Source organism: Dioscorea cayenensis, chromosome 20 (assembly GCF_009730915.1).
Source record: "Dioscorea cayenensis subsp. rotundata cultivar TDr96_F1 chromosome 20, TDr96_F1_v2_PseudoChromosome.rev07_lg8_w22 25.fasta, whole genome shotgun sequence".
Taxonomy (NCBI): Eukaryota; Viridiplantae; Streptophyta; class Magnoliopsida; order Dioscoreales; family Dioscoreaceae; genus Dioscorea; species Dioscorea cayenensis.
Genome location: NC_052490.1, coordinates 16377729 through 16399991, shown reverse-complemented (window position 1 = coordinate 16399991; position 22263 = coordinate 16377729). Strand labels below are relative to the sequence as shown.

At 37.1% G+C, this 22263-nt stretch overlaps 3 protein-coding genes and 2 pseudogenes across 4 annotated transcripts; 3 read left to right on the top strand and 2 right to left on the bottom strand.

The window, feature by feature from the left end:
• Positions 1–2933: 2933 nt before the first annotated feature.
• LOC120251872 lies at positions 2934–5206 on the bottom strand. 2 transcript variants are annotated; one of them, XM_039260521.1, is made up of 2 exons: positions 4565–5206; positions 2934–3056 (listed from the first exon to the last, which is right to left on the bottom strand). In XM_039260521.1, exons 1-2 carry the CDS (start codon positions 5117–5119, stop codon positions 2967–2969), a joined length of 645 nt encoding a protein of 214 aa, XP_039116455.1. In that variant the 5' UTR covers positions 5120–5206; the 3' UTR covers positions 2934–2966. The 2 variants fall into 2 exon arrangements, with proteins under 2 accessions (XP_039116455.1, XP_039116457.1); XM_039260523.1 differs by lacking the exon at positions 2934–3056 and adding an exon at positions 3374–3693.
• A 1631-nt stretch (positions 5207–6837) lies between these two features.
• LOC120251326 lies at positions 6838–7272 on the top strand (annotated as a pseudogene).
• A 375-nt stretch (positions 7273–7647) lies between these two features.
• Positions 7648–9122, top strand: LOC120251325. The gene is made up of 2 exons (XM_039259873.1): positions 7648–8458; positions 8518–9122. Exons 1-2 carry the CDS (start codon positions 7648–7650, stop codon positions 9120–9122), a joined length of 1416 nt encoding a protein of 471 aa, XP_039115807.1.
• A 2057-nt stretch (positions 9123–11179) lies between these two features.
• LOC120251324 (secreted RxLR effector protein 161-like) lies at positions 11180–11884 on the top strand. The gene has a single exon (XM_039259872.1). It carries the CDS (start codon positions 11180–11182, stop codon positions 11882–11884), a length of 705 nt encoding a protein of 234 aa, XP_039115806.1.
• A 4932-nt stretch (positions 11885–16816) lies between these two features.
• On the bottom strand, positions 16817–22024 carry LOC120251323 (annotated as a pseudogene).
• Positions 22025–22263: the final 239 nt, after the last annotated feature.

Here is a 22263-nt window from a genome sequence, read left to right as displayed (position 1 = left end):
TTAGGTTTTATTTATGTTTTTTAATTATTAGGAGAGAAATGTGGGTGAGTTGGGAGAGAAATAGGGTAACCAACTAGTGTGGTTTTATTTAGATTGTATTTCATGATTATCATATGTTATCATGATTATTATATGTTTTGTATGATGCATAAAAATTATTTAAAAAAAAAAAAAAACTGAATAACCACTTAAGTGAGACTTTTTGGCTTTGGTTTGCGGTTTTCAATAAATCAATTTAATTGGCTCTCATCAGAATTTCGGTCATGTTCGATTAAATGAAGAATGCCCGTCCTTCAGAACTGATACGGGAGGACAAGACCATCTGACTCCCTTTTGTCCTTAAATTTAATTTCCTCCGAGTTAAATTGCTCTGACTTTGATTTTATACTTTTTACAACAAGCTCACATCTTGTACTCCTTGTTTGATTGGAATTTTTTTGGAGAGTTAGTGCGGAGTGAGAATCAATGTGTTCTTAGTTTGTTGCCTGGGCTTGGGATGTTTTTGGAGTGAAATAAGTTTTGACAAAAATACCCTACTAGAATGAGATTTTGACAATAATGTTGTTTCATTTAATTTTCTAATTTTGAATATATAGTTGCTTCTGTTTAAGTTTTTATTTTAAAAGATAAAGTTGATCTTAAAAGATATAGTTGCTTCTCATTTTTGAGCTTTTCTATGATTTGTTTACTTGTCCATTCTAATATTTATAAAGCATTAACTATTATTTTTTTAAATTTACCTAACATATCTAACTAACACATTTTATTAAATTATATGTTAAATAAAGGTATTTTTAGAAAATTAATATTATTTTTTTATAAATTTTAGATTACTAACTAACTTTAACTTATTTTTAAAATTTATATGAATTAGTTAAAATAAATAAGTAAAAAAGACCGAGGACAGTATATCATTTTTTACTCATTCATTTAATCAAACATGATATTTTTCTGAAGACAGTATATCATTTTTTACTCATTCATTTAATCAAACATGATATTTTTCTGAAGACAGTATATCATTTTTTACTCATTCATTGAATCAAACATGATTTTTTTAAAACCCTCCATTCTTCCTATTTTTTGGCTCCCCTTTATTCCTCTTCCACCCTATTTGAGCCAAACAAAAGATTAATGACTGCTATGTTAATTAGAAGGGGTATCTTATTTTTATTATGGTGATTATTGGCGATTGATTTTTTAACTTATTTTTAATTTATATGAATTAGTAAAAATAAACAAGTAAAAAAGACCAAAGATAGTATATCATTTTTTTACTCATTCATTGATATAAACATTGTTAGTACTGCTGATGTGGTTTGTCGTTTAAAGAACACTTAAAAGCACTCAAAGAACAATCACATAAACCAAGCAAAAAGGAGACACATAAGATTGGTAACCCAGTTCGGCATCCACTTGCCTACGTCTGGGGGGCCAAGGCCCGAGATAAACAATCCACTAATAGAGGTGAAAATACATGAGTACAAACACTTGTCACTCACTCTCTCAACAATAAAGATCACTACCCTCTTTAGATTGTCTAGTGCTCACACACTCTCCTTCACGAGTCACAACTACAATCTACGAGCAATATAGCACATACCTCTTTTAGAATCTCCGTAGCTACTAATTTAAAAATCTTCCGAAATTAGCTGTTGCAACTCCTGTTATAACATAAGTTGCAACATAGCCCTGACTGCTGACTTGGCTGAGTTCTGGTTACGTTGCAGAAGACCTCAAGACCCATCAACGTCCCGGTCATGCTTAATCTGAGTCGGTGCAGCTAAATCTCCCAATCCCGACTGCCGAAAACTAGCCTACCTCCTCAATTCCTCATCACGCAGTCCTCTCGCAAGGGGCGCACGTCCATGTGCGTCTTCATGGAACTTTCCATACTTAGACTTCAAAGATTCTCCAAACTTGATCTTCAATTTATTTGGTCCTCAAATCTTTCAAGAATATATCTTCAATCAATCAACTCAATCATGCCAACAATAGGCATGTCTTCAAATCTTCAATCATATCTTCAAATAGCCTTCATCCATATTTAGTATTCAATTAAATCATCTAAATATGGTCTTGAATAACTCCACCAAGATCTTCAAGATATTTGCCTTGCAAGCCAAAACTCTTTGTCGTGTCACCATGCTTTGCCACGTCACACAAATTGCCACGTCATCTTGACTATGTGTTAAATCATGCCAATAATAGTGCGGTTGCACTAACAAACATGACTTAAAAAAAAAACAAAAAAAAAGCTCTCCATTCTTCCTATTTTCCTACTCCCCTTTATTCCCCTTCAACCCCTATTTGAGCCAAACAAAAGATTTTAATGACTGCTATGTTAGTCAGAAGTAGCATTCCTTTTTCCCTTATGGTGATTATTGACTTTTGATTTTGTGTAAAATAGATATGTTATTATTGTGGTAGGGTTGGAATCCCTAATTTTAATGTTTGTTTGTTTGTTTTTAGTTTAATTTTGTAAAAGGCTTTGCATTTTCCAATTCTTTCATTAAATCGAAAATCCAAAATATACATTTTTTTCTTTAATTTTAGCTAAAAATTTCAAATATTGTTTAGCTTATTCTGATTCCTTGGCTAAGGTAATCATTTTTTAAAATCAAGCATTTTTGAACAATACCACAATGAATATGCAGTGAGGCATTATTTGCTATAAAAACTAATCAAAATAAAATATTTATTAAAAAGAAATTCCACATTTTAGAAAACAGATAATTTTAGAAGATACAAGACATATTCCATTATAATATCATGTGTGAGTATCTTGTAGGCGGAGAGACATGCTTCTTTACATTATTATTATTATTATTATTACTATTATTATTATTATTATTTATCATTTCCTCCATGAAAAATATATCTTATTTGTGAAATAGTATAAATATATCCACAGAGGGTCCAAATGCAAATTTTCAACATATATTCATACATAAAATATGACAAATTCACTTTTTAAAATCTTGGAAAGAGATATTTGCACCTCTTGCACCTCTCAATAGTGTTGCACTAACAGATGTGTGCGGATCCTCTATTTCCTGCAATCAAACATATATTAGTCTTCATTTGCAACGTTATTAATATTAAAAATTAATTAAATTTTTTGCTATAAAAATAAATTGAAATATGTTCAAAACATGTGGAATTGATTATTTCAATTCCATTTATTATGATATTAATTATTTATTTTATATACTTGAGTTCATGAATATTAGTAAAGAATTATTTTCAATTTAGATTATATTAGTGATGTGTTGTTTGAAATTATTTTTGAACTAAATAAAAAAATTCTCACATGATGTTTAACTTAAAGAAATACTTTAAAAAGAATTAAATTAAATGCATTAGTTGGCAATTAGTTTTCAGTAGGTTTTTACTTTGACTCTTAAACCAAAGCAATACATTACACATGCAATATTAAAATGTGTATGTTGCAGGCTTGTAGCCCCTTGGATCCATTATAAACGTGCAAGAAAGGACTCCGAAAAGAATCTTGGTGAATGTTCATGTGAGCACCACTGCCTTGAAAAAGTCAACTTTGTGAGTCCTCGACCCAATGTGGCTCCCCCAATAACTAGTAAGGCTACAGATTGAGCAAGGTCACCCAGCTCTAGTTGGCTTCCGGTGTGCTAAGGCTAGCCTCTAGCTTGGGAATCTCAGCAAACCCTACGATCTCTGTAATGCCAAGGCAGGTGCCCAGGACTTTTTAGTGAAAAAAAAAATGCTAGTGCCAGACAAGTTTGTCAATTCTTGCATGGCTTTATTCAAAATAAATAAATTTATTAATGAATGAATGAAAAAAAAAAAAATACCTGCATGGCTTTGTGTTAGCCCCGAAGAGCCATGTGAGCTTGCTCGGCCCTACATAGGCTTCCAATGGGCCGGCAAGCTTAGCTAATCATGGTGAGTTGAGAAGATGGGAAAACCCCCATATTGATAAGATGATAAATTTAATAAAATTAGTGAGAAATGAGGTATTTGAAAAGGATAATTTATTAGGTGCTGAGGAACTTATAAAAACCTTCTTTTTGTCATTTGCTCTAGATCTCTTAATCCTTTTATCATCTAATTTAATTATTTAATTCGAAAAAAAAAACTTAAAACATAAATGAAAAAAAAATGCATTATATTATGATAAACCAAGCATATCTAACCACCTCCATCTCCACATTCACTTTAAAGAGATTGAGAAGTCTAACTCCGTCTTACATTTATGGACGGATCCATAGTTTTTGTTTAGTGGGATCAAAGTTTATCATATATATTTTTATTTTTTTAATTTTAATAGGGTTCAATAGTAAAAAATTAAAAAATTTTAACTATATATACAATATAAACTTTATTGATATAGTGAATATTTTAAATTTTAGTAGGGCAATAACCCCCACTAGTCACCATTTAGATTTGTCCTTACTCACATCATCTAATTTAATTTGAGTAGTTTACCCATCTTATTACAACAAATAATAATAATAATAATAAAAATACCATTTAACCAATCCAAACATCCCAAAGGAAATCGAGTGCATGTTAATTAACCGAGTACCTGATTCTGAAGCCGTGGTTTCCTCTTCGGGCATCCACTTAGCAGAAGAACACACAATGTGGCCGCAGCTGCTCCTATCAATCTTGATCCCCATAACTTCACACGAGACTGACTACCATCATTGTTATTGCCATCTCCATAATCATCATCATCTCGAAACGATAATTCCTCTGAGCTATAATCCTCCGAGTCTTCACTCTGGTAGAACTCCCTGATAATGCATTTCGGATGTTCAATCTTCATGTTCACAGAATCATCCTCTAGATTCCCCTTGAATAGTTCAGATATTATCCCCATCTCTGCTAGTACATCCGGCAGCAGCGCAAGGCTTCTTACCTCTTTTATTTTTGACAGGTCATCTTCTTGAACATCTTCGGCTTCAACATTATTGTTGTTGAGCAGTGAAGAGGGAGGAAATACGCAGGTGAAGTAATCCATGTTTACAACGCCGTCGTTATCAGGATTGAATTTTGATTCTTCCTCCTCCAATTTGGTGAAGTTGTTTGGACTTCCATGTTCTTCTGTGTTGAGCATCTCCCAGTCTTCCATATCCATCTCCGAAATGCAAGATTTTGCTTTTCTTTATGGTTGAAAGGTTGCATTTATATAACAAAGCTCTTGTTTGTATGGATGATGGATGGCTCCCGATGTTGCTTCTGTGAAAGCACAAACAAGCTAGTTTCTGAGAAATAAGGGAACTGAAGTAATTGCATTTTTATTGTATTTGTTTGTTTAAGAATAATAACGAAGGAACTTGTGGTGGCTTGTTTGTTTCTTTATGTGGAAAGGAAGGAGGAGGGAAGGCAAAGTGAAGATCATTATTGTGCACAAACAAATGGAGAAACCCACTAGAACTAAGACATGCCATATGAGGAAGCCACACTACGGTAGCCTTTTCAGTCAATAATTATTTGCTAATTATATGTTTTTTCATTTATTGGATGCCATATCTTCATGTGAAGAAATTTTTTCCTTCATAAAGAAATGCCAAAATTTCACCCACTAGAACTTAGAAATGCCATATGAGGAAGCCACACTATGGTAGCCTTTTTGTTCAATAATTATGTGCTAATTATATGTTGTTTCATTTATTGGATGGCATATGAAGCTTCATGTGAAGAAATTATTTCCTTCATAAAGAATGGCCAAAAGTTCTCATATATATATATTCTCCAAGTTAGAGTGGGGGCCCCTTTTTTATTTTTATTTTTTATTTTTAAATAATAATTGTATTAAGTTTGGTTGGGATCGAACCAAAGCCTTAAGCAACCAAACCGAACACCTTATCAACCACCTTACAATTTATTTGTATTTTTTGAGAAACAAATAAATAAAAAGAAGACCACAAAGTGAATTTTTCATAAAAATTTTAAAAATAAAAAAATAATAATTCTTAATAAATTAAAAGAATTTAAGATAAATCAAAATAGTTCAAAATAATTTATAAAAAAATGAATTGAAGGACTTGCACTTACTTCGTTTCTCCATCAAATTAAGTCGTCTACATATCTTCTTGAGTATGAAAGAAATTAAAATCCATGTAGTTCTCTTACCTTTCAATCAAAGTTGCCACCCATCTATCTATTTGTCATGATCGGGGTCTACATCGGTCTTAGCTTCGACCTTGATCTCTCAAGGGTTGTTGTTGGTGAAACAGATAAAATCACTAACTTCATGACTTCTCATCTCTGCGTTTTGTTGTCAAACTTAAGCACGCTTCTAATAATCCATGAAAATTTAGATTCTAATATTTAGTAGTGACAATTAAAGAAATGTTATGTTTAGTATGTTTCCACCTGCAATGAACTACTAGCACATAACAGCAAACATAGAATACATAAAAATATTTTCAACAATTAATAAAAAATATAGTATAAAGTTTTATTATCTTCCCACAATTCAAGATCAATGAGGTTTATAACCGTGTTGATGTTCTTAGTGAATCAGAAGGTAATGTAAAGCTGGCATTCAAAAATTATCTATACATAATTATTTTCCCTATCATATAGCAATACCAATCATATCCTAGGTGGTTGGCCTCTCATTGGGTTAAGGGCATGTCAAAGATTCAAATCACTTGAGAAACCATTGCTTTTTCAAAATATTTTCTTAAAAAAAAAAATACTGTCAAACCAACAGGGACTTGAAAGTAATTAAACCCTCGAGGAACCCATCTTAATGCCTTCCCAAATATCCTAGCTGATAAATAGCATTCCCTTCTTGTTCCTGAAAGCCCTCTCGCCGCTCAGAGCATTCAAGCTTTCTTTCTCGCCATGGGGCCTACTGAGTCGGTGCAATGCTTCGGCTGCAAAAGGACAACAGTGGCGGTTACATACTGCAAGTGCGGTCGAGGCCTGATCAAGGCTAATGGTGTTCCCATTGAGCTTGTGAAGCGGAAGATCTTGTGCTACAAGGCATTTGAGACGAATCACCTCCTTGGTCGCTAGCGTTTCATGGACATTGACATGGGCATTTGCGTCCATGGCGGTGGCAAGAGCTTCCAGATCTATGCCATCTGCTAGAGCATCACTAAGGGCCTTGTTGCCTTCTACCAGAAGTACGTCGATGAGCAGTCGAAGAAGGAGATTAGGGATATTCTCACTAGGTATGATCGTACCCTTCTTGTCGTTGATCCTCGTCTCTATAAGCCGAAGAAGTTTGGAGAGCGTGGTGCTCGTGCTCATTTCCAGAAGTCCTTGTTAGACTAAATCCTAGCTGTGACCCATTTTATTCAAGTACCGATGAGAAAGGCATCCATACTTCACCAATAACAAATCAATACAGCATGGGAATATGGATGGCTGGGTATGTTCCTTTTGATTTTTCTATTCACCTTTAGTCTTGGTAATAGTGTCTTGTGTGTTTTGATTGTGATGTTGTGTGTGTTTTTAAGTAAGTAATGAATGAAGAGAAAGACAACTTTTCTTCTCTCCAGCTGATCGTGTCTGTTTTTTTTCTCTGCTTCTCTGGGCTTTGCATTTTTCATTCTGTTTTTAGACAGTAACTCTTCATCTGGTACCCGCAACTCTATGTTGCATGCCTAAATCCCAGGTTGCATGCCTAAGTACCCCCGTTTCAACTCTATGTCGCTCGTCGCGCACGGAGAGTCCTCACGGAAGATCGGTGGTGGACTGTTCGTGTACCCGCAACTGACGATGATGAACTACACATGTTGGGTGATCCGGGTGCAGGCCATGATGGAGGACCAAGGAGTGTGGGAGGCGATCAAACCGACGGCCGGAGAGGTTGTCGACACGAAGAAAGACAAGAAGGCACGGTCGCGTCTTCTTCAGGCTCTCCCGGAGGACCTTCTCATGCAGGTTGCATCCAAGAAGCCAGCAAAGGAGGTTTGGGACTGCCTCAAGGCAAGGTTCGTAGGCGCAGATCGTGTCAAGGAGGCACGTCTGCAGACGTTGAAGAGTGATTTCGATGCACTGCGTATGCAAGAAGGGGAGACTCTTGATCAGTACGCCAGGAAACTTACCAACATGGCGGTCCGGTATGCCAACCTGGGTGGTAGCCTGGATGACACAACTTTCGTGAAAAAGTTGTTCGACACCATACCTGAGCATTTCGTCACTGTGATCGCCGGCATCGAGCAGTTCTACGATTTGAAGAAGCTACTTTTTGAGGAGGCAGTAGGTCGGCTGAAGTCCTACGAGGAGCGTACACGACGGGTATCTGGCGGCACCATCGGTGATGGTCAGCTCCTCCTCACTCGAGTTGAGTGGGAGGCGCGGCAGAAGAAGGAGTCAGCGGATTCCTCGGGAAGAGGGAAGTCACCTGAGAGCAGCCGCGACCGGGGTAGCCTTGGGCGTGGTAAAGGGAGAGGACGTGGCAGCCGCGGGAGTGTGCCAGGGAAGGACTGCTCCAGTGGCTCTAGCGGCAGGGGACGTGACAAGAGCCACATTTAGTGCTTCAACTGCAATAAGTTAGGGCACTACGCCAACCAGTGCAAGGCACCCAAGAAAGAAGAAGAGGCACACTCACGCTAGGTGACGACACAGCGCTGGCTCTCTTACTCGTAGTATCAGATGAACTAACATTGACTGTGCGGACGCGGGAGGAACAACGGGACATTGGTTTCCTCAATGAAGAGAAGGTGTTCCCGGAGCTACACCTTGTTGAAGAAGATGCGGGCACCAGTGATTTCTGGTACATTGACAACGGGGCCAGCAGTCACATGACCAGAGACAAGGAAAAGTTCCACGAACTAGATAAAAGTGTCACCGGGAAAGTAACATTTGGAGATAGATCCACAATTGAAATCATGGGAAAGGGGTCCATTATGTTTATCTGCAAGAATGGGGAATATTGGCTTCTCCAGGAGGTATACTATATACCAAGGCTTCGCAGCAATCTCGTGAGCCTTGGCCAACTCACCGAGATAGGCTGCAGGGTGGTGATGAACGAAGACGAGCTAAAGATGTACGACAAACTCCATCTGCAGCTGATCATGAAGGTGAAGCGTTCGTCGAACTGTCTCTATCGCATCAAACTAGAGCAGGCGAGGCCGGTTTGTATGCTGATGAACATCGACGATCCAGCATGGCTCTAGCACGCCCGTCTTGGCCATGTCAATTTTCACTCATTAAAGCAATTGACTGACAAGGAGATGGCAGCAGGAGTGCCAGCAATTACACAACCAAATCAATTATGCCAGGGGTGTCTAGTGGCTAAACAAGCAAGAGATCCATTCCCGGCGGTGGAAAGCTTTCGAGCACAGGTGGCGCTCGAACTTCTCCACATCGACTTATGTGGTCCGATCTCTCCTTCGACTTTCGCTAGTAATAGGTATTTCATGTTAATTGTTGATGATTGCACACGCTGGATTTGGGTTTTTGTGATCATGTCAAAAGATCAGTCCTACTCTATATTTAGAAAATTCAAGTTACAGGTAGAGAACTTGAGTGGACATCGAATCAAGACGGTGAGGACAGATCGTGGTGGCGAGTTTCTGTCCTCCGGGTTCGTCCGTATCTGTGATGAGGCTGGGATTTTGTATCCTCTCACCGCTTCCCCACACATCACAGCAGAATAGTGTGGTGGAGCAGAGAAATAGAACAGTAATGGCGATGGCAAGGTCATTACTTAAAAGCATGAATGTCTCTGGAAAATTCTGGGGAGAGGCGGTACGACATGCAGTGTATTTGCTGAACCGACTACCAACAAAAGCAATGAGTGATCGAACTCCTTTTGAAGCTTGGAACGACAGGAAGCCACATCTCGAACATCTCCGGGTGTTCGGGTGCACTGCACATGTAAAGGTGCAGACACATTTGAAGAAGCTTGATGATCGGAGCCAGACCATGGTGCATCTTGGCGCCGAGGAGAATATTAAGGCGCATTGACTTTGTGATCCATGGTGCGGCAAACTCATTGTAAGTCGAGATGTTAAATTTGAAGAAAATATAGTGTGGAAGTGGAATGCAGGAGGGGGAGGTACAAAAACAACTGAGTTCATTATCGAGGAAGAGATCCACGACACTTCAACGGGAAGCAGCTCACTGTCATTTGCCAGTAGACCAGTGGTCGAACGGGCACGCGAATTATCACCACCGGCTGGGAACAGAAAACAAATAGAACCTGTGACCATGGTGAGATCGAGGATGTCAGAAGCGGCCACGCCAATACAGGTCGTGCCATCGACAGCAAGCGCCTGCTGTTCAGAGGAAGGACCTGCTCGTTATAGGCATATTGAAGACATCATGAGAGATGCACGCCGGGTGGAACTTGATGAATGTGTTGAATTGGCCAAGCTTGTGGAGGGGGAGGAGCCGTCCTGCTACCGTGAAGCAGTAGGCCAGTCGGCTTGGGAATAAGCCATGGCAAAGGAAATTGAGTCCATTGAGAGGAATGGAACATGGACACTGACAAAGTTACCTGTAGGACACAAACCCATTGGTTTGAAATGGGTGTACAAGATGAAGAAGAACTCAGATGGAGAAGTGATCAAGCACAAAGCCAGGCTAGTGGCGAAAGGGTATGTGCAACGGTAGGGAATAGATTTCGAAGATGTATTTGCACTAGTGGCCAGGTTAGACACTATGCGTGTGATTCTTGCCATTGCTGCAAATCGTGGGTGGCAGGTTCATCACTTAGATGTCAAATCGGCATTTTTAAATGGGGAACTTGAAGAAGAGGTGTATGTGACTCAGCCATAGGGTTTTATAGAGAAGAACAAGGAGCACCTCGTGCTTAAATTGAGCAAGGCTCTCTACGGGCTCTGGCAAGCGCCACGGGCATGGAACATTAGACTGGATAGGAGTCTAAAGAACCTTGGGTTCAGAAGGTGTGTACAGGAGCAGGCCGTATACACAAGAGGAGATGGGAGAGCTGCAGTTATAATTGGGGTTTATGTTGATGATATCATCGTCACAGGAAGAGATCCAAAGTAGATTGAGATTTACAAGCATCAAATGACTATTGAGTTTGAGATGAGTGATCTGGGGTTACTGTCATTTTATCTTGGTTTTAAAGTTTCTCAGCAAGAGAATTGCATCACAATTAAGCAGGCTGCATATGCAGTGAATATCTTGACACAGTTTGGAATGATGGACTGTAATCCCACTAAATTCCCCATGGAACCGAGAGCTCAGTTACACAAGGACCCTGATGGTCAAACCAATGGATGCCACTGAGTACAGGCGAGCCATTGGTTGTCTCAGGTATTTGGTGCATAGTCACCCTGATATTTCTTTTGCTGTTGGAGTAGCTAGAAGGTTCATGGAAAAACCAACAATAGTGCATCACAATGCTGTGAAGAAAATTTTCCGGTACCTAAATGGTACCATACATTATGGGCTGGTCTATGCCATAGGAGGAGTAGCAGAGGTGATCACTGGATTTACTGACAGTGACCTTGCTGGAGATATGGATGACAAAAAGAGCACGGGAGGAATGGCTTTCTACATTAATGAATGTCTTGTGTCTTGGAATTCACAGAAGTTGAAGACAGTTGCCCTTTCATCGTGCGAGGCTGAATTCATGGCGGCAATAATAGCAGCATGCCATGCACTCTGGCTTAGAAGTTTACTGGGAGAGTTAACTGGAGAAGAACTGGGAGTGGTGAAGCTGTTTGTTGACAACAAGTCAGCTATGGCATTAATGAAGAACCCTGTCTTCCATGGGCGCAGTAAACACATTGACACAAAATTCCACTTCATTCGTGAGTGCATCGAAGGAGGACAGATTGTGGTTCAGTTTGTCAGCATTGAGGATCAAAGAGCAGATGCTCTGACGAAGGCTTTGTCACTGAGGAAGCTTGCGACAATGCAGCACCTGATGGGTGTTCATGATCTCGGGCCACATCAGGATTAGGGGGAAGCATGTTGGACTAAATCCTAGCTGTGACCCATTTTATTCAAGTACTGATGAGAAAGGCATCCATACTTCACCAGTAACCAATCAATACAACATGAGAATATGGATGGCTGGGTATGTTCCTTTTGACTTTTTTATTCACCTTTAGTCTTGGTAATAGTGTCTTGTGTGTTTTGATTGTGATGTTGTGTGTGTTTTTAAGTAAGTAATGAATGAAGAGAAAGACAGCTTTTCTTCTCTCAAGCTGATCGTGTCTATTTTTTTTCTCTACTTCTCTGAGCTTTGCATTTTTCATTATGTTTTTAGACAATAACTCTTTAGTCTTATCGTTAGATTGGATCCAGTTTGTTTTCTTCCTCTTTGCTGTGTTTTCTGGGTTTTTTAGATTTTTATTATCTGGAACTGGATTTATGTTTCTCTGTCTTCAATTTGATGAAGATTGTTGAGTTAAATGTTGGATTTTTTTCATGCATGTTGGTTTTTTTCCCTGTTTATCAGGCAGGTTTTGCCGAGCCTGGCCAAATATGAGTTCATGCCCCTTCACTCCAAATTGTCAAAACGGCCATATTTGATGCAATCTTGGGTGGTTGTCCCAGGTGGGCTCATGCCATGAGGAGCTAGCTAGTCTAATTTCTTCTTCTTTTCAATTATATCCAAAATTCCAAAAAAAATCCCATAACAAACCTCAAAAACTAGCCAAAAAGAAAAAAAATCTAAGTAATAAATAAATAATAAATATTTGATTCTAAAAAAATTCTGAAAATGTTTAATTTTTGAAAACTTAAAGTATTAAAGATGAATATAATTTCTTATTAGTCCATGATTTTTTAATTAATATGATACCTTCACTACTCATATCATGTCCACTTTACTCTTGTAGTTTATTGCTTGTATTTAACTAATTCTTCAAACAATTGCACATTTGCATAAATTATAATTGGTCCATCTTTGCACAATACCATTTTTGTTTTTTCAAAGATCATACGTCCAAATATGATTTGCATTTTTTCCTTCATGAAATTTTAGTTTTGCAGAAAGTATTGATCAAATGCAATGCAATGGGTGAAAAACCAAGTTTTTTATTGTCATGAGAACTCATAACGAAGAATGTTTATTACGTGCATATTAATTTGCTAAACAAATTTCTGACCAAAAAGAGCCATAATGAAAAAACGTTTTTGATATATCAAAAGAATTAGTAGAAGACCCTGAATGTCCATGCGAAAGGAAAAAAATGCAAACCATACATTGCTATATAATCTTTGGGATTCAATAAACTCTATTAAGAAAAATACAATATTTGGAATATTTGTTTATCGAAATGACTGAATGGAAACATTAACATAAAGACTTAAATTTATAAGTAAAGCCAGTCTTTATGTTTGTTGTAGGAATTTTGTTTTGCATTGGTGGCACAATGGTGTGCAAATCTTGTCATGACAAGTGTTCAATTTCAAAGCACACGAGAAGCATCAATCTAATGCTTACTTTTATCCAAAATATACACAAAAGTAATGACAACAATAACGATACCGCCACATTGGCACTAGAAAACATCAATTTGATTTAACATGAACAACATTTAATAACAATGTCGGCAATAACTATATTTTACAACTACCAAATGACACAAAATTCTTAAATGTTTGACAACCATAAGAACAACTATATTTTCGTATTACACAAATAACAACAATTATAATCTATTATAATACATTCAACATCAATAACGCTTGACAAGGTATTTAAGCTTTCGTGATTAATGCGGCTATTCATGTGGTATATTTAACAAGCTATTCAATTGGAACATTCCCATGATTGAGTTTGATACACTATTGAGTTTTGCACAGTACTATCTTTGTTTTTTTTCAAAGATCATACGTCCAAATATAGTTTGCATTTTTTCCTTCATGAAATTTCAATTTTGCAGAAGTATTGGCCAAATACAATGGAATGGGGGAAAAAGATTTTTATTGTCATGAGAAACTCATAACCAAGAATGTTTATTACATGCATATTAATGTGCTAAACAAATATCTGACCAGAAAAAGACATAATGAAAGAATGTCTCTGATACATCAAAAGAATGAGTAGAAGAGCCCTAAATATCCATGCAAAAGGAAAAATGCAAACAATACACTTTGGCACTCAATAAACTCTATTAAGAAAAAAACGCAATATTTGGAATTTTTGCTTATACAAACAACTCATGGAATATTTGTTGCAAGAATTTTGGTTTGCTTCACTGGCATAATGGTGTGCAAATCTTGTCATGATAATTGTTGAATTTCAAACCAAGCGAGGAGCATCAATCTAATGCTTACTTTTATACAAACATATACTCAAAAGTGACCACGACAATGAGATACCTCCACATTGGCACAAAAAAACAACAATTTGATTTGGCACCAACAACATTTAATAATAATGGCAGGAATAACTATATTTTACAACTACCAAGTCCCACAAAATTGTTTAATGTGTTACGACCATAGCGACAACTATATTTTCATATTAACACAAATAAACACAATTATAATCCATTACAACAACATTCAACAGCAATACGTTTGACAAGGTATTTATGCTTTTGTGATTGATGCGACCATTCGTGTGGTATATATTTAACAAGTTATTCAATTGGAACATTCTCATGATTGAGTTTAATACACCACTGAGTTTTGGATAGTATAATCTTTGTTTTTTACAAAAAGATCATACGCCCAAATATGGTTTGCATTTTTCTCTTCATGAAATTTCAATTTTGCAGAAATTATTGACCAAGTACAATGGAATAGGAGAAAATACAAGTTTTTTTTATTGTCATGAGAAACTCATAACGAAGCATGTTTATTGCGTGCATATTAATGTTCTAAAGAAAATATCTGTGCAAAAAAAGCAATAATGAAAGAAAGTCTCTGATACATGAAAAGAATGAGTAGAAAAGAACTAAATGTCCATGCGAAAGAAAAAATGCAAACCATACACTGCTATATAGTCTTTGGAACTCAATAAACTCTATTAAGAAAAATGCAATATTTGGAATTTTTATTTATTGAAATGACTCAATGAACACATAAACAGAAAAAGTTAAAATGAGAAGTAAAGCAAGTCTTTTATGTTTGTTGTAGGAATTTTGTTTTGCTTCGGTGGCACAATGATGTGCAAATCTTGTCATGATAAATGTTGGATTTCAAAGCACACGAGAAGCATCAATATAATGCTTACTTTTGTCCAAAAACATACACAAAAGTAATCACAATTATGGCGATACCTCCAGATTGGCACTAAAAAATATCAATTTTATTTGACAGCAACAACATTTAATAACAATGGCGGCAATAGCTTATATTTTACAACAACCAAATGGCACAAAATTATTAAATCTTTTACGACAATAAAACAACTATATTTTCATATTAACAAAAAAAAAAACAATTATAATCTATTACAACACATTCAACATCAATAACGTTTGACAATGTATTTAAGCTTTGGTGATTAATGCGGCCATTCATGTGGTATATTTAACAAGCTATTCAATTGGAAGATTCTAAACGTACCATCTTTGTTTTTTACAAAAGATCAGGCGTCCAAATATGATTTGCATTTTTCCCTTCATGAGATTTCAATTTTGAAGAAACAATTGACCAAGTGAAATGGAATGGGAGAAAAAACAAGTTTTTTATTGTCATGAGATACTCATCACAAAGCATGTTTATTGCGTGCATATTAATGTGCTAAATAAATATCTGACCAAAAAGAGCAATAATGAAAGAATGTATTTGATTCATCAAAAGAATGAGTAGAAGAGCACTAAATGGACGCAAAAGAAAAAATACAAACCATACACTGCTATATAATATTTGGGACTCAATAAACTCTATTAAGAAAAATACAATATTCGGAATTTTCGTTCGATGAAATGACTCAATGAACACATTAACAAAATGACATTGAATGATAAGCAAAGCGAGTCTTTATGTTTGTTGCACAATTTTTGTTTTGCCTCGGTGGGGCAATGGTGTGCATTTCAAAGCATGCGAGGAGCATCAATGTAATGCTTACTTTTATATAAACATATACACACCAAAGTCACCACAATAATGACGATGTCTCCACATTGTCACATAAAAACAACAATTTGATTTGGCACCAACAACATTTAATAACACCGGCGGGAATAACTATATTTTACAACTACCAAACCCCACAAAATTGTGGTCGAAGAACATCGACCCATTGTTTTATAAAGAAGCATGAACCTTGGTATAGCGAGGACCCCACAAACGGGGATGGGAAACCGTTTGATAAATTGAGGGTGAACGCCACAGAACAATCTTGATAAGTTCGATAGTTCTACGAAGAACCAAAGAGAAATTTTCATTCAAGCCAAAAAAGTCTTTACATTCCATGGTTTTTGCCAATATATAGGCTATCATAAAGTTACAAAATTCCACTTTAATCTTTCTCCAATCATTAAACACTCATGCATGCATGGAAATGAATATATTAATGTCTCTCCACTATCCAAGGTTCATGCATGCACACAAAGTATGAGATGCCTTCAATGTTCTGCTCACTTCAAGGCTAATTAATGACAGCTTTAATGATGTGGACCAGCTTTTGTTTTTCATTGATGGTGAGCTTGCACCCGTTTTATGTTGAATATCTTGAATTAAGTCAGCAAGAGCTTCCTTGAATCTCTTAGCCCGAGCTCGTGTGATTGGCCCAATTGTGACCTGAAGTGGGTCATGGCCCTCTTGGTTAGTCCTTGATACGTTTCTATCATTCCCCTCTTCTTGAATAAAATTTGTCCTCAAATCATCACCTACATCAAAAGGGGATAGATCAACAATATTAAATGTGGCATTAACATTATACTCACCAGGTAAATCCAACTTGTATGCATTATCATTAGACCGCTGCTCATGGAAGAAGCTTAGACCACCACTTTTCTAGAAACCTTTCCTTTCTTAAGTGCAACCAAACCCAGCCCCCCGGTTTTAGAACAAGCTTCTGTCTCCCTTTATTGGCTTGCTTCACATATTGCTCCGTTCTTCAATCAATGTTGAGCTTTGCTGTCTCATGGATTTGCTTAACAAATTCAGCTTTGCTTTTGCCATCTATATTTACATGCTCAGAAATTGGCAAAGGGGTTAAATCTAAAGTAGTTAATTGATTAAACCCATACACAATCTCAAGTGGTGAAAATTGAGTAGCATAATGAACAACACAATTATAAGCAAACTGAATGTGTGGTAAAGAATCCTCCCAAGTTTTGAAGTTTTTCTGAATTATAGCCCGCAACAAGGTGGATAAAGTTCGATTAACTACTTCAGTTTGACCATCAATTTGGAGGTGACAGGTAGTAGAAAATAACAACATAGTGCCCAACTTTCCCCACAATGTTTTCCAAAAGTAACTCAAAAACTTAGCATCCCGATCTGAGATAATAGTTCTAGGCATGGCATGCAATTTCACAATTTCTCAAAAGAACAATTCAGCTATATTCGAAGCGTCATCAGTTTTGTGACATGGAATAAAATGTGCCATTTTAGAAAATTGATCCACAATGACAAATATTGAATCCCTACTCCGTTCTAACCTAGGGTAGTCCTAAGACAAAATCCATTGAGATATTAACCCAAGGCTCACTAGGTATAGGTATTGGCTATGGGGTGTATAAACCATGGGGTTGCACCTTCGACTTAGCTTGCTTACAAGTGACACATCTACCACAAATCCTTTCTACATCATGCTTCATATGTGGCTAGTAAAAATGCTCTTGTAATACACCTAGAGTCTTAGCTACACCAAAGTGGCCCATTAATCCGCTTCCATGAGATTCCTTAACTAACAAGTCTTGCAAAGAACAATCGGGTAAACACAATTTGTATCCCTTAAACGAATATTCTTCATGCCAAAAGTATTTCCTAGATGCAGATTTCTCACAAGATTGATATACATCACTAAAATCATGATCAGAAGAGTATAAGTCTTTTATGTGTTCAAAACCAAGAAACTTTGCATCAAGAGTGGAAAGTAAAGCATACCTCCGGGATAGTGAATCTGGCACGACATTCTCCTCCCCTTGCTTGTACCGGATTACATAAGGAAATATCTCAATGAATTCTACCCATCGTGCATGCCTTCTAATCAGCTTATGTTGGCCCTATAAATGCTTCAATGACTCACGATCAGTGTGAATCATGAATTCTTTTGTCCATAAGTAGTGTTGCTATGCCTCCAATGCTCGAACCAACACATACAACTCCTTGTCATAAGTAGGATAGTTTAAGGTTGCCCCACTTAGCTTCTCACTAAAATATGCAATTGGCCTTCCTCCTCGCATGAGAATAGCTCCTATGCCAGAACTTGAAGCATCACATTCGATCTCAAAAATTTAAGTAAAATCTGGCAAAGTAGGAGCATGGGTCAATTTGTCCTTAAGCAACTGAAATGCTTGTCCTTTCTCTTCTCCTCATTTGAACCCAATGTTCTTCTCAATAACCTCCTTCAGTGGTGTGGCAATTCTATTAAAATATTTTACGAATCTTCTATAGAAACTAGCAAGGCCATGAAAGCTTCGAACAGCTCCAACACTAATAGGACTCGGCCATTCTTGGATTTGCACGAATTTTGTTTCATCAACTTGTATTCCTGATGCACTTACAACAAAGCCAAGAAACACAAGCTTATCGATGCAAAAGGTGCAATTTTTCAAGTTAGCAAATAACTTCTCCTTTTGCAGGACATTTAGAACTGATTTTAAGTGCTCTACATGATCATCAAAATAAACAACAACAAATCTACCAATGAATTCCCTCAAGACATGGTTCATCAACCGCATAAAAGTATTTGGTGCATTGGATAACCTAAAAGGCATAACTAACCATTCATATAACCCATGCTTTGTTTTAAATGCAGTTTTCCATTCATCGCCTTCTTTCATTCTTATTTGATGATACCTACTCTTTAGAACAATTTTAGAAAACATACTAGCACCATGCAATTCATATAGCATGTCATCCAAGCGAGGAATAGGATGTTGATACTTTACTGTAATATTGTTGATGGCACGGCAATCAACACACATCCTCCAAGTCCCATCCTTCTTAGGAACTAAAATCACCGGAACAACACAAGGGCCCGCTCTCCCTCACATAACCCTTTTCAGTTAACTCTTCAACATGCCGTTGTAGCTCCTTTGTTTATTATGGATTTCTTCTATAGGCTGGTCAGTTGGGGATGGTGGCACAAGGCACAAAATCAATTTGATGCTCAATTCCCTGAATAGGTGGTAACCCATGTGGAAGCTCCTCGACAAAGACATCATCAAACACCTGCAAGATTTCAACAATTGGGCTGGGCAAAGACATGTTAAGGCTGTTAGTATTCAAATATGCCTCCTTGTACAAACTTACAGTCATCGGCTATCTCGAAAATATTGCTCATTTTATCTCACTTGCCCTTGCAAAAAAAATCTTTTGTTTTCTCTTAGATTTTCCCTCAGATTTTTCCTCTTATTTTCACTCTGATTTTCCCACAAGCACTGAACCTTTCTTTTCTTTTTCTCTCCTAATTTTCTTGACTTCTCTCTGATTTTCACTCTTTTTCTTTCTTTCATTTTCTTTTTTATTCATCACTCTCTTTTTACAATCTCACTTGATCATTGTAAATCTAAATTGGTGTCATTAGAATAAGAGTAATCTGCCTTTCATGGAACACAAAAGAGTATTTGTTTGTATAGCCATAATGTTTCACTCGCCTATCAAATTGACAAGGCCTTCCAAGCAACAAGTGTCTAGCTTGCATGGGTACAACATCACACAACACCTCATCTTCATATTTACCGATTTGGAAGGGAACTAGTACTTGCTTGTTTACTTTCACTTCACCACTATCATTGAGCCATTGTAGCTTGTATGGCCATGGGTGCATGAGCAATGGCAACCCCAATTTCTCCACCAAAATAGTGCTCACAACATTAGTGCAACTACCACCATCAATAATCACACTACATACCTTGTTGTGGACAAAGCACCTAGTATGGAAGAGACTATCTCGTTGCAACTCATCTTCTTCTTTTGCTTGCATACTTAAAGCTCTCCTTGCCACCAACAAGTCACCATAAACAACACAGTCTTCCTCATCATCATCCTCCAATGGCAGCTTAGAAGTAGTGTCTGACGCATCTTCCATTTCAATCTCTCCATTGTCTTGCAATACCATAATTTGTTTGTTAGGGCATTGGCTGGCTATATATCCCTTATTTGACACTTAATGCACTTAATGTCACTTGTTTGAGAAGTCAGCAAATCAGATTTACCTTGATAGTCACGACTTGTGGGTTCTTGTTTTGGCTTGATTTTAGACTTGGTAGTCAGCTTCTCCTCGTTCTTTGAATAATTTGGCTTCCATGAAGTCGATGAACCAGATTTTGGGCTGCCCTCTTATTACCCCTCATCTTAAGGAGCCGCTCAACCTTAATTGCCATGCGCACCATATCTTCCAGTTCCACATAATGTTTCATCTCCACTCTATCTTGGATCTCTTGGTTTAATCCACTCAGAAATCTAGCCGTTGTAGCTTCCCGATCTTCTTCCACATTAGCCCAAATCATAGCAATCTCCATGTCCTTGTAGTAATCTTCCACACTTCAATTGCCTTGTTGAAGCCTTCGCAATTTTTGGTACAACTCGCGCTATTAGTGACTAGGAACAAATCATTTCCTCATCACAATTTTCATGTCCTCCCAAGTCTCTATTGGACAATCTATATTTCTTCTCCTATTCAATAACAATTGATCCCACCAAATAATAGCATAATCAGAAAACTCAATGGTTGCAAGTTTTACATTCTTCATTTCGGAGTAGTTGTGGCAATCAAATACTAACTCCACTTTCTTCTCCCATTCAAGGTAGGCCTCGGGGTCATGTTTTCCTTGAAAAGAAGAAATCTTCATTTTTAAGCCATTAAAGTTATTATTTTCACGATTCCAAGCTCGCCTACCTCGTCCATTCCACCCATAGTTACCTTCCTAGCCTTGTTCTTCTTCTTTCTTGGATCTGTTCCATCCATCCTCCTCAACCCTTCGTTCATGTCTTCTCTCCCTTGATTGTGAGATTGTGGTGAATCTTGTCTTGAATTCTCCATTTCTATCCAACCATTCATGAACCTCCCCTAATTCTTACCTCATTAAGCACCACATCTCCCCCATCATAGCCTCCATATATAACTTCAGATCAACACCTTCTACAGCATTTTACTCACTATTTTGAGCCATGAGATTTCCCTAAATGAAGAACTAACAACACTTTTTTTTTGTGGCACTCAACTAATAAAACATTCAGAAATCTCTCTATTGGTTTTTATTGAACTAATAAAACTAAAATCAAAAGGTCTAGTAGCAGCGCACACAAGAGCTTATTGAATGGTTTAGAGAGGTAAGGATATATAAAACAGAAGGATTGTGAAAAAAGACAATGTATCACTTGAAGCAAAAGGAATGTGAAGAGGGAATTAAGGGTGTCTTGGAAACAATAGAACTAAAAAGAAAAACAAATACCACTAGATCTTTTGAACAAACTAAATGAGGAGTTTTTTTTTAAAACTTTCCCTCAAAGGTATTTCAAATAGGGATAATGAACACTTCAAAAGAATAAGGAAGAACACACATGGAAGATCAAAGAATGATAACTAAGACAAAAAAAACCTGAGTATAGAACCTGTTTCTAATACCAATTGATATGAACACCGCCAAACACTTGACGAAACCCGTAACAAGATTTGCCTGCCGATCACTTTACTATCAGGCTTAGTGGTGGAAGAACCATGACCCGTTTCTTATAAAGAATCAGGAACCTTGGTAAGTCAAGTGTTTGATAAGTATGAGATGCCTTCAATGTTCTGCTCTCTTCAAGGCTAATTGATGGCAGCTATAATGATGTGGACAAGCTTTTGTTCTTCATTGATGATGAGCTTGTACCTGTCTTTATGTTGAAAATCTTGAATTAATTCAGCAAGAGCTTCCTTGAATCTCTTAGCCCGAGCTCGTGTGATTGGCCCAATTGTGACCTGAAGTATGTCATGGCCCTCTTCGTTAGTCCTTGATACGTTTCTATCACCTCGCATGCTTCAATATTTATTGTGACAAGATTTGCACACAATTGTGTCAAGAATGCAAAACAAAATTCCTGCAACAAATAGAAACAGTTGCTTTGCTTCTCATTTTCAGAGTTTATATAAATGTGGTCATTGAGTCATTTCAATTTACAAAAATTTCAAATATTGGACTTTTCTTAATAGAGTTTAGTGAGTCCCAAAGATTACATAGTAGTGTATTTTTTGTGTTTTTCCTTTCACATGGACAT

Excerpts from the sequence above, each read along its gene's own strand:
- LOC120251872 (XM_039260521.1), bottom strand. The coding sequence starts at position 5,119 with ATGGATATGGAAGACTGGGAGATGCTCAACACAGAAGAACATGGAAGT. Across the intron at positions 3,057-4,564 it reads AACCACGGCTTCAGAATCAG|GAAATAGAGGATCCGCACAC; the intron begins GTACTCGGTTAA and ends GTTTGATTGCAG.
- LOC120251325 (XM_039259873.1), top strand. The coding sequence starts at position 7,648 with ATGTCGCTCGTCGCGCACGGAGAGTCCTCACGGAAGATCGGTGGTGGA. Across the intron at positions 8,459-8,517 it reads TGGCTCTAGCGGCAGGGGAC|TGCAAGGCACCCAAGAAAGA; the intron begins GTGACAAGAGCC and ends TACGCCAACCAG.
- LOC120251324 (XM_039259872.1), top strand. The coding sequence starts at position 11,180 with ATGGTCAAACCAATGGATGCCACTGAGTACAGGCGAGCCATTGGTTGT.